We start from the raw sequence: 12,918 nt of genomic DNA on the forward strand, positions 1-12,918 counted from the left end.
GATGTATTTGAGCTGTGTTTGTCAGTGCTTTCTGGCTTTATAATAAATAGTAAAGATGCTAGTTTCTTTTGGTGGGGGGAGTAACGGAACGTGATAGGGAGCTGTAGGCTTTCCCCGAGAAGTTTTTAAGATGGAAAAGCTAAAATTGTAAGATGGCTGCTTCCCTCCCACTGCTGTTCTTATGGAGGCAAATGCCAAACTGGAGTGTTTTGTGTGCTGCTTTTTTGTGAAGGGTTTTGTATGGTTGGGTTTTGGTTTGTTTGTGAAGGGAGATGGCGACTATCAATAATAGAATTCCACAAAAAGCCTAAGATGCCTGTTGAATTCCCTCCTCTTTGAGAATTAAATTTACCTACTGCCAAACGTAAATGGGATTTGGCTTTTATTTGCCCTATCTTGGTACTTGCATATTTGAGGTAAGCCAGATGAAAACAGAAATAGCAAAGCTTAGCATGTTAATTGCCGAGCTTATTAAGTCACAAGGTGTGAAATTTTCAAAAGTATCTAAAGTAAGTCAGGTGCAGAAAAATTGGCCAGTCTCTGCTGTTTTTGAACATAACAATGTTTGTTTTCCATTGTCATCTATGTAAAAGGTCTTATTAGACTTACAGGCTTCTGCTGATACCCAAGATAGGATAGGCAGTACGTATATGAGTTTAATTTATCCTCTGTTAGTCATGTGAAATTCCGTCATGACCATGAATCTGCACTGTTCTAGATTACTCTGTATGGAGATTCTACAAAGACTGAAAATACGGTTGGGAATAGGAAGCCCAGGAGGCATAGGGTGTGTGAGAGCTTTCAAGTGACATCCAGTTACTATCACTATACTGCAAAATTCTCTAAATTACTGTTTAAGTGACCTGTGTAGTCCAGGCTTTAAGTTAGAAACGTTTTTAATTTAATTTCAACTCTTAACTTTATATCCAAATGCAAACGATTTCCAAATAGTTTCTTGGTGCCACTTCTTTACTCTGGCCATATTCTTCAATTTTTCTGGTCCTCAGGACAAACTTTTTTAATGTTGAGGAACTCCACAGAGCCTGAAAGTATTCTGAGCTCTCACAGGTTTTTGGGTTTTTCCCTCTTTGTCTGACATATCAGTCACCAAATTAGACTTTTAGACTCACGCCATAGTATGCAAATCTCAAACTGGTTTAGCTATCTATTATACTCTTGAAGTTTAAACAAACCTAATTAGTAGCTGTGATACAAGAATACTCTCAGGAAAAAAATTATCTTCTCACTTTTTGTATTCAACTTATGTATTTTAAAATTTGTAACCTGTTTTCAGTAGCTCTTCAGTAACTGAGTGGTTGGATATAGATAGACTTGTAAGCTGCCTTTGAAACACCACACAAACCTCAACTGTATCTCAAATCAAGCTTGTACATCTCATCACAAGGCCCACTCTATTTTATCCTCACTTTCTCTAGCACCAGTTGTATACTGGCTTTAGAAAGCACATTCAGAGTGTGTTTGTTCTTCAGAAGTGATTCCTAAAAGCTACCCCACACATCAATAGGTACCAGGTTAAGGCCAAAATTCAATTTACTTGAGTCGCTAAACAAAACTATAGTTTTGCATCTCCTTAGTGAAAGCCAGTAATTTTGCATTCGGTAAAATTAAGAGGGAAAAAAAAAAAGTAATGTTTCTTAAATAGAAGTATCGAAACAACTCCAACCTCTTCTATGCAGTGAAATTGGGCTCTTTAAAGTTTTTGGGGTTTTTTTTGGCATTTGGGACCTGTATTTTAAAACCTCTCCTCAAATGATAGATGGCAAGTATGATCACATGTGTTGTGAAACCATTTTAGGTTCTAAGGTTGTAGAAGGCTGGGGTTTTTTTGCCTTCCCCCCCCCCCCCCCAAGCTTCTTGTTCCTCTTAAAAATTCCCAAACTACATCTGTGAGAGTGATGTTCTTTTTTAATGCATTGCTTTTGTAGTAGCGCATCCCTAGTTTTCTACTCCACAAGCATTTTACAAAGTACTGCTTACAGAATGTAAAATAGTGGATTTGATGATTGTTTGATGCCTATACGTATGTGCTGTATGACACAATCTCCGTGGAGTTTTTTTTGACTCTACATAGAAGTGTACTGTTAATTACAGTCTCAAAGGTGTGCATAAATATAATCTACGTGGGTGGATGTAACTGGTTTGTATAAGCCGGTGCTTGTGGAAGTAGGAGCATGTGAAAGCCTCTACTTTGCAGCCTGCGCTCTCTCTCTTCCTTCCATGGGAGTTCTCTGCAGAGCACGTTTGCTCCCCGGAGTGGGTGTAAAGGCTGGGGACAGCGCAACCACTGTGAGTACGGATAAGTGCTGCCCGGAGCGGCCGGGGCTCCTTTCCCGGGGGGCGGCTGCCGCTGCTTGGCCTAACAAACTTTTCATGGACTCGCCATCGGGCTGGTTGGGTGCCCGCCGCCTCCCTGGACTCCCAGGGAGGGTTTCGACCTAAGCTCTGCCCGCTCCGGCTCCCTCCTGCCGCCGGGCCGGGGCTGCGCTGCACCGAGACCCCCGACGCGACCCGCGGCCTGGTGGGGCTGCCGCCGGCGGGTCCGGCTGCCCCCGCCTTCAGCGGAGGCCGCGGCGCGTCCCGCCAGGCCGCGTCGTCGCGGCCGCCTCAGGCCACCGGGCCCAAGGCGGCACGGGCCCGGCCGGCGGCTCCCTGGGGCTTGGCGGGCCCCGCTGCCGGGAGGGGCGGCCCCCGCTCGCCCCAGGCCCGCGCCGGGTTACGAACTACAGCTCCCGGCAGGCGCCGCGCGGGGAGGGCCGGCGGCAGTGGGGCGCATGCGCAGCGGCGGCGGCGCCGTCGGTTGAGTAAGGCGGGGTGCGATTGGCTGGGCGGCGGCGGCCGGGCGTGGGACGCGCAGTGACGGAAGGAGCGGGGCAAATGGCGGAGAGATGGTCCCGGGCCCCGTCCCGAGAGCGGCGATAATCCCGGCGCGGAGGAAGCGGCGCCGGAGGAGGCGGCGGCGGGGGCCCTAACGTCCGCGCCACTCCGGGAGAAGGGTGCTGCTGCTGCCGCCGCCGGCGGCGGTGTCCCGTCGGCGAGCGCTTTTCGCAGGCGGCAGATCGGCGGCCAGAAACCGCGGCGAGAGCCACATCCGCGGCGCCGCCCGGAACGCGCCGGGCCCGCGCCCGGCACCGTCCGCCCGCCTGCCCGCCCCTGCTGCCACAACCGACGCCGAGGTAGGTGCTGGGCGAACGTGCAGCCGGGAGCGGCCGCCCGGCCCCCGAGGCCTGTGCGGGCCGCGGAGCAGGCCCCGGGGGGCCGGAGCCCGGCCGCTGTCCCCTTCGCTGTCCCCCGCTTCCGGGGCGGTGGTGGCGGCGGCGGCGGCCTGGCGGGGCGTGGGGGGAGCAGCCGCGGCCACCCCCGGCCCGCCGGGAAGTTTTCGGGGCGGGAGCGGCAGGACTTTGCTCGGGGGTGAAGTGCGGGCCGGGGCGGAGCGGGGGGTGCGGCCTGCCAGGCCGGCGGCGGGCTCCGCCGCTCGCCGCGGGGCTGCTCGGCGGTCCGCGGACTTGTGTAATGGGGTTGGTTTTCCTGCGGGGCGGGGGGGGAGGGGGCCGGGGAGGAAGGGAAATGACATCAGAAATCGCCGGGCGTGCACGGTGGGGTGACCCGGTTCCGCTAGCTGCCCCTTCCCCCCCCCCCCTTCCCCCCCTCCGCCCTCCCCGCCGCTGGGGGAGGGAGGAAAAAAAGAAACTGTCACCGTGGGATTTCATCAGCTTCTTCTGCCTCCGTGCATTTAACCTATTTTTCTTTCCTTTGATTATGTAAGAGGAACGGTGTAGAGAGGAGGGATGAGTCGGGATGGGCTGATGGGCTTTCTGGGGAATTAATCGGGTTTTTGATGTCTGGCTGGTCCGCCGAGTTCGCTCTGGGAAATGCGGGAGAATTACGTTTCGGGTTTTTATTTGTGTTTACGTTTCTTGCACTGCTTCAAATATCGCAGCATAATGCAGGAGAGAGAGGCAGGGAGTGGAAAGAGAGTGAAATTGGCCAAGTTTTTTTATTTCACGCTCAGCGAAAAGCAAGGGAGTATTCTAAGTAAAGATTAAAATCCTGTTCTGTGATGTTCTTGTGTAAGGAGGTACATGTGTATTTTGTTGTCTTTAATCTCACTCAGATATGAGTTTATAGCATAGTGTATATTTTCCTAATACTCATCCTTTAACCTGTTTGTGTCATTTTTTTGAGTTTTGACATTTTGATTCAAAACTTCTTATGAGACTATCTTAATTTTTAAACTTATAAATAGGAAAATGTAGATTGAGGAGCTCTACTTTCTGAAAACGAAGTCCTCTTGTCTATGAGAATCTTCTTAAAACTGCAAGCCACAAGTCACAATTTAACTCTGCCATTACTTTTGCAGATGCTGGAAATGCAGTGTTGGAAATACTTATTTGAGTCAGGGTTTCGGGGAGTAAAATGTGCTAATGAAGTGAATTCATTTTTTTTCTGTAAGAATTATAGAGGAACTGAGATTTTAATAAATATTTCACTTTAGTTTCTATAGCTGTAAAAACTGTCCTTTCTGGTATAAAACATGTTGGTTACTGTTATAAGTATTTTCAAGCATCAGCAAAATAAAACTACTAAGATGGATTTGTTTTGCTGTTCATTTTCTAAAGGATGCAGGGAAGTTTCAGTTTTGCTCTGGAAAGTAGAGCACAGTGGAGCAACAAAGAAAAAGTAGTTTGGCAACGATCTGTTTGGAGCAGCACAGAGTAGGCCGATGACACTGTGGGGGGAAAAAAGAGGATGGAGATGGGGTTAAAGAGTAATATCTACTAGGAGCAACCAGAAGCAGTTTGCAGAATGGTGTTTCACAGCAGAATTCTGGGTGGTAGATAAGCCCATGCCTTTACCATCCATCTGCTAAACTGCTGGGGAGAAGAGTGTTTCCCAAAGTGGTTGTTCCTGTATCTCTTCTGCATTGCAACACCATCTGACTGGTAAACTTCTCAAGTTCAAATTTGATACTTTTAATTCGATTAAAATTTGCACAAACATAGACCCGATGAATTGCTCAGTTCATGTGATAAGTGAAGGTTGGCCTGGTCTGATAAAGGGAGACTATTATTAGTGAGACAATCCTGCTAGAGTGAAGTGGTAGAATGACATTTCTGGAAACCAGTTGGCGATTTTGACAGAAGCTAGTCTAGCACCTCAGGTTGAGAAACTGTGAGTGTTGAGATGAAAACTAAAATACGGAAGAAAGGTAGTGTACCACATATTCAGGGGGATAATAATAAAAACAGTTGTCTTGAACAAGGGGATCATGTGATAAGTTTATTAATGATGATTTTAAGTGCTATTTTTCATATACTTTATATGAAGGCAGTCAACAGTTTAAAAGTTGGATTTCTTTGATTCTGTAGCTTAAATAAATGCCCCCCCTGTTTTTAACAGACTTTTCTCCAGTATGGGGAGTAATTTCACAGAGAAAGATGGATTTGATTAGATTCAGACTGACTATAAAGAATTCCAATTTCCTATTCATGTTTGGACCAAAAAAAGAGAGAAATGCTGGTTTACAAAACAGATATGGTTGCTTTGTTTTTATGTTGTCATTTATCCAGTAGTTGAACTATTTGTTTTGGGAAAAAGAAACAAAGTGGTCTGTCTTCCTTCTTGAATTTAACAAAAGTAGGAATAGAACACATGCAGGGAACTGTTTAAATGTGTTCCTGTTTAATCTGTTCATATTTAAACTTTATTCTTCTGAAAGACCAAACTGAATTGGGCTAGAGTTGCAACAGCTAGTAAGCAGTCATGGTTTATGCTGGTCTGCATAAGGTGTCCTCCATGTTCTTAGAAATGGGTTGAGAAGTGTCTCTCTTTTCCTGTCCCTTGATCAGTCGGATTTACTCATGGGGGATTGCCGTGTACCAGTCTCGACCATGACTGTGCAGATGGCATAAACTGCATCGCATTACCAAATAATATGCTTGCTCAGTAAGTCTGAGTGTGCGAGAAGAACATGGGGTGAAGTTGTCATCGGTATTTGTGATTAATTAGTATTTAAAATATCTACAGCAACTTAAAATATTCTGACAGGGTTTTTTTATTGAACTACAAAGAGTCTTTTTAAATCCATTCTGTGTTATTGGACTCTAGCAGAGAGCTGCATATTCAGATGTGGTGAAAATATTGTTTGGTTTGCTGCTGATGTTTCATGAAAGCGGCGCCATCTATACTTGAAAATATAAAATTAGAGCAAAGCAATACCAAAAATAATGCATTCATAGCAGATTTTTCTTAAGGATCCATTGTGCCATTGTTGTATAAATCCACAAGTAGCTGAATTTTGAGTTAAGCTGGTAGATATATCACTTATTGTAGAAACTTTTGACATAATGACATTCACATGCAAATGAGTTAGTCTATAGAAAGAAGCAGATGATGTGATGTATCTGTTGCTCATGTGAAATGTACATGCTTGTAGGCCCAATAAAGGATGAAAGTTCAATTGTTTGTACAAAAAAGTTGGTGAATTTATGTTTCTTCTTTCTTTTCCAACAGAGAATATGAAACAGGAGCCAAAATGACATCCAGATTTGGAAAGACCTACAGCCGGAAAGGGGGAAACGGCAGTTCCAAGTTCGACGAAGTATTTTCCAACAAACGGACCACCCTTAGTACAAAATGGGGAGAAACCACCTTCATGGCCAAATTAGGACAGAAGAGGCCCAGTGTCAAACCAGATATTTCTGAAGTTCCTAAAAAACCCAAAGTTGAAGATGAGGTAACAGAGGATCCATTTGGATTTGACAGTGATGAAGAATCTCTTCCTGTGTCTTCAAAGAATGTGTCACAGGCTAAAAGCTCCTCTCAGCTGGAACCCGGTGAAGCTGCTCAGCCTGAGGACTTCACTCCTCTACTTGAAGCTAACAGCAGAATTAATCAGCCAGACAGTGGAGAAAACGTTGCATCCAGCAAGTGCATATCTCTTGACAATACTGTTCCTCTCTTAAAAGAAAAGAGCACAAGCAAAAACGTGGAAGATGGAGAATGCAAAGGCAGCAGTGCTAAACTTGTAACTGCAGGTGCGTTTACTCATCTCTCCTCATAGTTCTGTTATCCTCTAATTTTTACTAATCTACATTTAGACTTTGTGTTTTCAGGGGTTGGTTAAGTGTTCTAATAAAACCGGGGGGCAATTGATTGTAAGAAATTGTAAAGGACATGCTATTTAACTGAAAACAGTGCGAAGCATTCTATGTTTTACGCGTCGGCCTGAGATCATTGGCACTCTAAGTCTGCAACTTGAGATACAATGCTTTAGATTCAACGTAGTATGTAAGCCTGCCTGGAAAAGAATGGAATAATAACCTGCCTTTTCTAAAATTTGTTCTGAGCTCTGCATTTGTGGGTTTTTTAACATGCAGTATTTTAAAGAGTGATGAGTTGGTAATAATAGAATGCTTTATTCTTAAGTTGATGGCTTTAATTTAGTGTGGGTACGCAGTAACTACCATGCAGGTGCAGATACAGTTTATAACCTGCCATATTTAATTATTTGGATGGAAAAAGTAGTTTTCTGAACTTCAGTTGCCCAAAGGTGTATGTATATCTTTTTTTAATTAGTACATCTTTATCAATGTGTAGATAAAAAGCTTCAGACCTATGAAACAGAATTCTGTCAAACGTCTTTTAGGGGCTGTTTTCTTAATGGTTTTGAGAGGGAATTCACAAACTCCATGGAGCTGAACATCACTGTAATTTTGTTCAAGTCATTCCTAGACAAGATAGATGTTATTATATCTCATTAGAAGTTTTCATATAATGGGCTGATTAAACTGCAGCTTCTAAAATTGGGCAGAAGATCACAGTAGATGAACCTTGATGAAGGTGACACCTACTGACTTTTCTCTGGATTATTGTATTCCACTTTAATGAGAAGAATTTATTTAGCTTTGAATTCTCGGCTATGGTTAACTTAACCCTAGGATCAGAAATTTGAGTGGACTTGTTCAGTTGTTAAGACAGTGGACAAGAAGATACTGAATAGTGGAAGATATGCATAGCTCAGTTATTTGCAAGATGATTTTATTAGTGATATAATACAAGAAAAAACCAAGAAATGTTGATTTGAACTGAGTTTGACAGACATGTTGGTGAGACGTAGTTGTCTTTTAATCTTAATCTTATTTTTGCTGCTGAAATATTTCTCGTTTTCATATGGTTTTCTGCAGTTTATTTATCTGTAAGTATGATCCACCTTCAGTCTGGAAATACAATTTATGTTTTGCTAAGTCTTCATAAGAGATTGAATAGATTTATCCCCTAATGTTTACAAGGATGAGAAATGGTAATGAGTTTCCTTGGTTGTTAACGAGAGATTGTAGCAGAGCAGGTTTTACAGTGAAATAGTTTCCATGTAGAAAAGCTTTGTTAGAACAGTATTTTTCAGGTTGAAAAAGAAAATGTGAGAGCTGCGCAGAGAGCTCTGAAATTCATAGTGCGTGAAAGGCCAGGAGGAACAGAGTTCAGCACTTCTGTTGGTGCTTCCTGGTTCCAGTATTATGGAAAATAATAAAATGCAATATTTAGGGAATAAAAACTTTTTAATTGGATGCTTATTTAAATTCTAGAACTCCTTGCTAGACAATAGTATATATACCATAAATATATACAGCTCTAAAATGAAGGAAGCTTATGAATCTTGGTGGATAAGTCCATCAGTGGCTGTGGAAGGTAGTGGTAGTTTGGATGCAGAGGGGGAGGTTACTTAAGCAACAGTTTACTGAAGGAATTCTGTTCTCGCATGCTTTCCTTAAGTATTTGTTACTGACTGCAATTCAGCCAGTAGGGAGGGACAAGGTGGATCTTGATCTGATGATACTGTTCTTTCAGAATCTATTACATTCTGTTTACAGAATCACAGAATGGTTTGGGTTGGAAGGGAACTTAAAGATCATCTAGTTCCGACCCCCCTGCTGTGGGCAGGGACACCTCCCACTAGACCAGGTTGCTCAAAGCCTTATCCAGCCTGGCCTTGAACACTTCTAGGGATGGGGCATCAACAACTTCCCTGGGCAACCTGTTCCACTGCCTCACCACCCTTACCGTAAAGAATTTCTTCCTGATATCCAATCTAGATCTACCCTCTTTCAGTTTGAAGCCGTTAACCCATGTCCTATCATTACATTCCCTGATGAAGAGTCCCTCCCCATCCTTCCTGTAGGCCCCCTTTAGGTATTGGAAGGCAGCTATAAGGTCTCCCCGGAGCCTTCTCTTCTCCAGGCTGAACAACTCCAGCTCTCTCAGCCTGTCCTCATAGGAGGGGTGCTCCAGCCCTCTGATCACCCTCGTGGCCCTCTGCTGGACCCATTCCAACAGGTTGACGTCCTTCTTGCGTTGAGGACTCCAGAGCTGGACGCAGTACTCCAGGTTGGGTGTCACCAGAGCAGAGAGGCAGAATCACGTCCCTCGCCTTGCTGGACACACTTCTTTTGATGCAGCCCAGGATGCGATTGGCTTTCTGGGCTGTAAATGCGCATTGCCTGCTCGTGTTGAGCTTCTCGTCCACTAGTACCACCAAGTCTTTCTCCTCAGGGCTGCTCTCAACCCATTTACACCCAGTCAAATGAAGGTAAAAACCCATTTTGTAGCTTTCTTCAGAAATTAAATTCAACTGAGAATGAGTCTTTGCAAAACATTCTAAGAAGGTGTTTAAATAAGGGTAAGGAAACCAAGACTGTAGTTTTGGTGATAGTGTTTATTTTGGACAGTTATTGTAAATGAAACTCAGATGGTTTAGGCAGCTATTATGCTTGTGTGTAGACTGATCCAGAATAAACAAAAATTGTCTCTGAGTACGTCACTCGAACATTGAGCAATTGGAGATAGCCGTATAGTTAGCCAGTGTAAATGTAGGTACTTCAAAGGCTTCTTTGTTATATTGACTATGAAGTAAAGTTTGATGGTATAAGGCTATCTTTCAGAACTGGAGAGTTAATTTTATAGATTTGGGGGTGAGGGTTATGGGGGGAGAGGGAACTTGGGGGGCAAAAAATGAGTTACAATAAAAAGGATGTTTCTTGTTGTGTGGTCTCCTAAGGTATAGTCTGTGTATATCTATTGCTTCTGTGTCCTCACCCTCCCCATAATCATTTTCCCCTTCCTGGTGACTCTTGAATTCCACCAGGTTCAACCAATTGTTCAAAAGGCTTATAGATCCTTGAGACAGCAACCTCTACTATTCCTGAAGAGGAAGCAAGGAAAGAAAGAAAGAAAAGCAACCAGATAGAACAATATTAATATTCCCAGTGTGAGAGAGACTGCAATGTGAGCTCAACCTTAACCCACATACAACAGTGGAGGAAACTAGGCTATATTGGTACTGATGGTCATGAAAGTGCTTGTTAACTTATTTGAAGTGCAATTTGCTAGTAATTTGTACTAGACAGTACATGAATTAAGGTCTCAAGACTTCCTGATAGAAAATGTGCCATCATTGTATCTTAATTCTTAACCTAGGTGAAGTAAGTTTAAGAATTAGAATGAGGTGAAAACTGTGACTTAATGTGGCTATGGGGCAGCTGAGAGCTACAGTTTAGCCTGCTAAGTCTGCTCCAAAGGTATTATCCTGCCTCAATGTCCATTTCTTTGGATGTTAAAATGAAGGTGATGCAATGTCAGTTAATTTTAACTAATGTTTGGTATTAAAAAGCTGGCCATTTTTTGGATTGTTTTAATAGTTGTGCAACTGTTTAACACAGTTGAGGATCTGTACCTTTTCTGTAAGATGGTATGACTTACTGGTCTCTCTCTTTTTTTTTTTAATAGCCTTCAGCTAGTGCTTGTAACAATCTCATTTTAAAGGCTTTGAGAAGCTCTTAATGTGGAAAGCTTCTCATAATCTTACCCTACGTTGCTTGATCAAGACTTAATACTGTTGGAAGAATGTTCATGAGTAATCCTGTACGTAACAGGTAATTTACAGATAAGAGTTCAGGTAAATTAGAAATACTGAAAGAGTATTCAGTATTAATAGCTACTATTAGGTCACTTTTGTTGAGGTAGGAGGACTCGGTAGCTAGAAAGTAAGTCATGTCATTGGAAAAATATTACACTGGTAATTCATATCAAGCAAAAATGCAACAACTTTATAGTTAGAAGGTGAGCTTTTTTTTTGAGAGTGTCTTACAGTAGGATAAGGGGAAAACGCACAGAGCGATACTTATTTTGATTTCTGAAATGCCTTGCTGGGGTTTTGTTTATTTGTTTTTTAAACTGTTAACCTTATTCTGTGAGGCATAAACCCAAATAGTATTTCACACTAACTTCACCTGCACACAAGCTTTAACATAAAACCATTTACAGCCTTGGAGAGCAAATTGTCAGGTGCTTGTTCTAACAAAATTTCTAATAATTTTGTTCTTAGGATATTTATGTTAGCTTGTGTGTTGAAATTAACGTAGTTCAGTTTTTCAGATGAAAAGTAAAGCTTGATGAATTTTAAAAGATGGTAGGACATTTCATAATTATATTACTGTATGAATATGTTTCAAATTGAATAACTACTTTCCCTACTCCGGCTAGTTCAGTTTAGGGAAATGCTACTTCTGGCATTCTTGTGTGTGAGTTTGGTTTTGACTTCAGACTATGAAATAATACTACTTATTTACATTAATTCTAAATTAAAATATTAAGTATTTCATTATGCTTTTAACCCAGAAGTGTTTTCATTTGCCGTGGATTAAGTCTGATTTGTTTTAAAGCCTATGAGTTTATTTTTTGAAAACCTATTTTGCTTGCTGTGGAGAAATAGAAAATAGAATGGCTTAATATGTGTTTTCGGAATACAGAGCAGCGTAGGAATAGTATCCCTCTCTGCTGTGTTCTGATGCTAAGTACAGATTTTGTGGTTATTGTCTTGGCAGTGCCCTTTGAGGCTTTTTGAGATTAAAAAGACAAATTATTGCATTTAAAGTACTTGTGATACTTGGATTATTTATTTTTTTTCCTTAACACTTAGAGTAATTATGAAAATAGCTATTCTGCATCTTGTCATTTGTTACTGTGTACTGGTAATCAAACGAGTCTTTGGTCTGGAAGTAGTTTTGCTCATGGTGCTGTAAGGAAACATTTGCCTGTTGTCTGCCATTCAGTTCTTTTGTGTTTGTAGGTAGTTCTTAATGCCCTTATTTTTCACTTAGGGCTCATGCACGTATTGGTAGCAAATCAAAATGGCAAATGTAATCATTTTTAGTAACTTGTGCTTCTGCAATATGGGAGTGAAGGGATACAACTGTGCTTTACCCCTTCACGACCCAATATGCAGAATCTAGTTGCGTTTAATTGCTTGAAAAGCACACTGAGTGACTAGAGTAATTTGCAGAAAATGGTTGCCCTGAAAAGAAGACAGTTCAAGTCATGGGGTCTGTTCTTGACGGACTATCCTGATAGTACCTTGGTGAATGCGTCTGCAAAGCCTCTGCATCCTGATTATGTGGGTGGGGGAGCCCTATCTTTAGAGTTAAGGTTCAACTTCTCAAATGCAAGTTTGTTACCTAATTACATTGGACAAGATTTGCCAGGGTATTCCTTTCAAATTGTTTTAGAGCTTCTATTTTGTATTTAACGGTGACATGGACATTTAAGATAGTAGTTACGTCTGAGTAATCTTATCTTTCTTTCTCTGCAGAGTTGTTGAGTGCACTTTATTTACCTCTTGAGGAAGAATTTGAGTTAAGCCATTTTTCTGTCCAAAAATGGAGCAAAAAGTTGGGGTAAAGTGAATGAGGTCTGAGCATTTGGCGGTCTTAGGAGACAGCTGGCGGCACCCATGATTAAAAAGAACTGCAGCTGTGCTCTGGCTGGCTCAAAGCATTAAGAAACTGATAGCAGGGAAGGGGAAAGGTCTATCAGAAACTATGAATGCCCGTAGAATTTCAGTGTTAT

General features: G+C 42.4%; 1 protein-coding gene across 6 annotated transcripts in view; it reads left to right on the forward strand.

Moving 5' to 3' along the window:
- Nucleotides 1-12,918, forward strand: part of WAPL (WAPL cohesin release factor) — a 160,231-nt gene that overhangs the window by 83,044 nt on the left and 64,269 nt on the right. For 3 of the 6 annotated variants that reach the window (XM_063339144.1, XM_063339145.1, XM_063339146.1), the window contains one exon: nucleotides 6,532-7,055. In XM_063339144.1, coding sequence (XP_063195214.1) covers nucleotides 6,554-7,055 — 502 coding nt within the window. In that variant the 5' untranslated portion in view covers nucleotides 6,532-6,553. Of the gene's footprint in view, nucleotides 1-2,152; nucleotides 2,308-2,806; nucleotides 3,195-6,531; nucleotides 7,056-12,918 lie in introns of those variants that run through there. The other 3 variants (XM_063339143.1, XM_063339148.1, XM_063339147.1) reach the window with 2 other exon arrangements.

This window comes from Chroicocephalus ridibundus, chromosome 6 (genome assembly GCF_963924245.1).
Source record: "Chroicocephalus ridibundus chromosome 6, bChrRid1.1, whole genome shotgun sequence".
Lineage (NCBI taxonomy): Eukaryota > Metazoa > Chordata > Aves > Charadriiformes > Laridae > Chroicocephalus > Chroicocephalus ridibundus.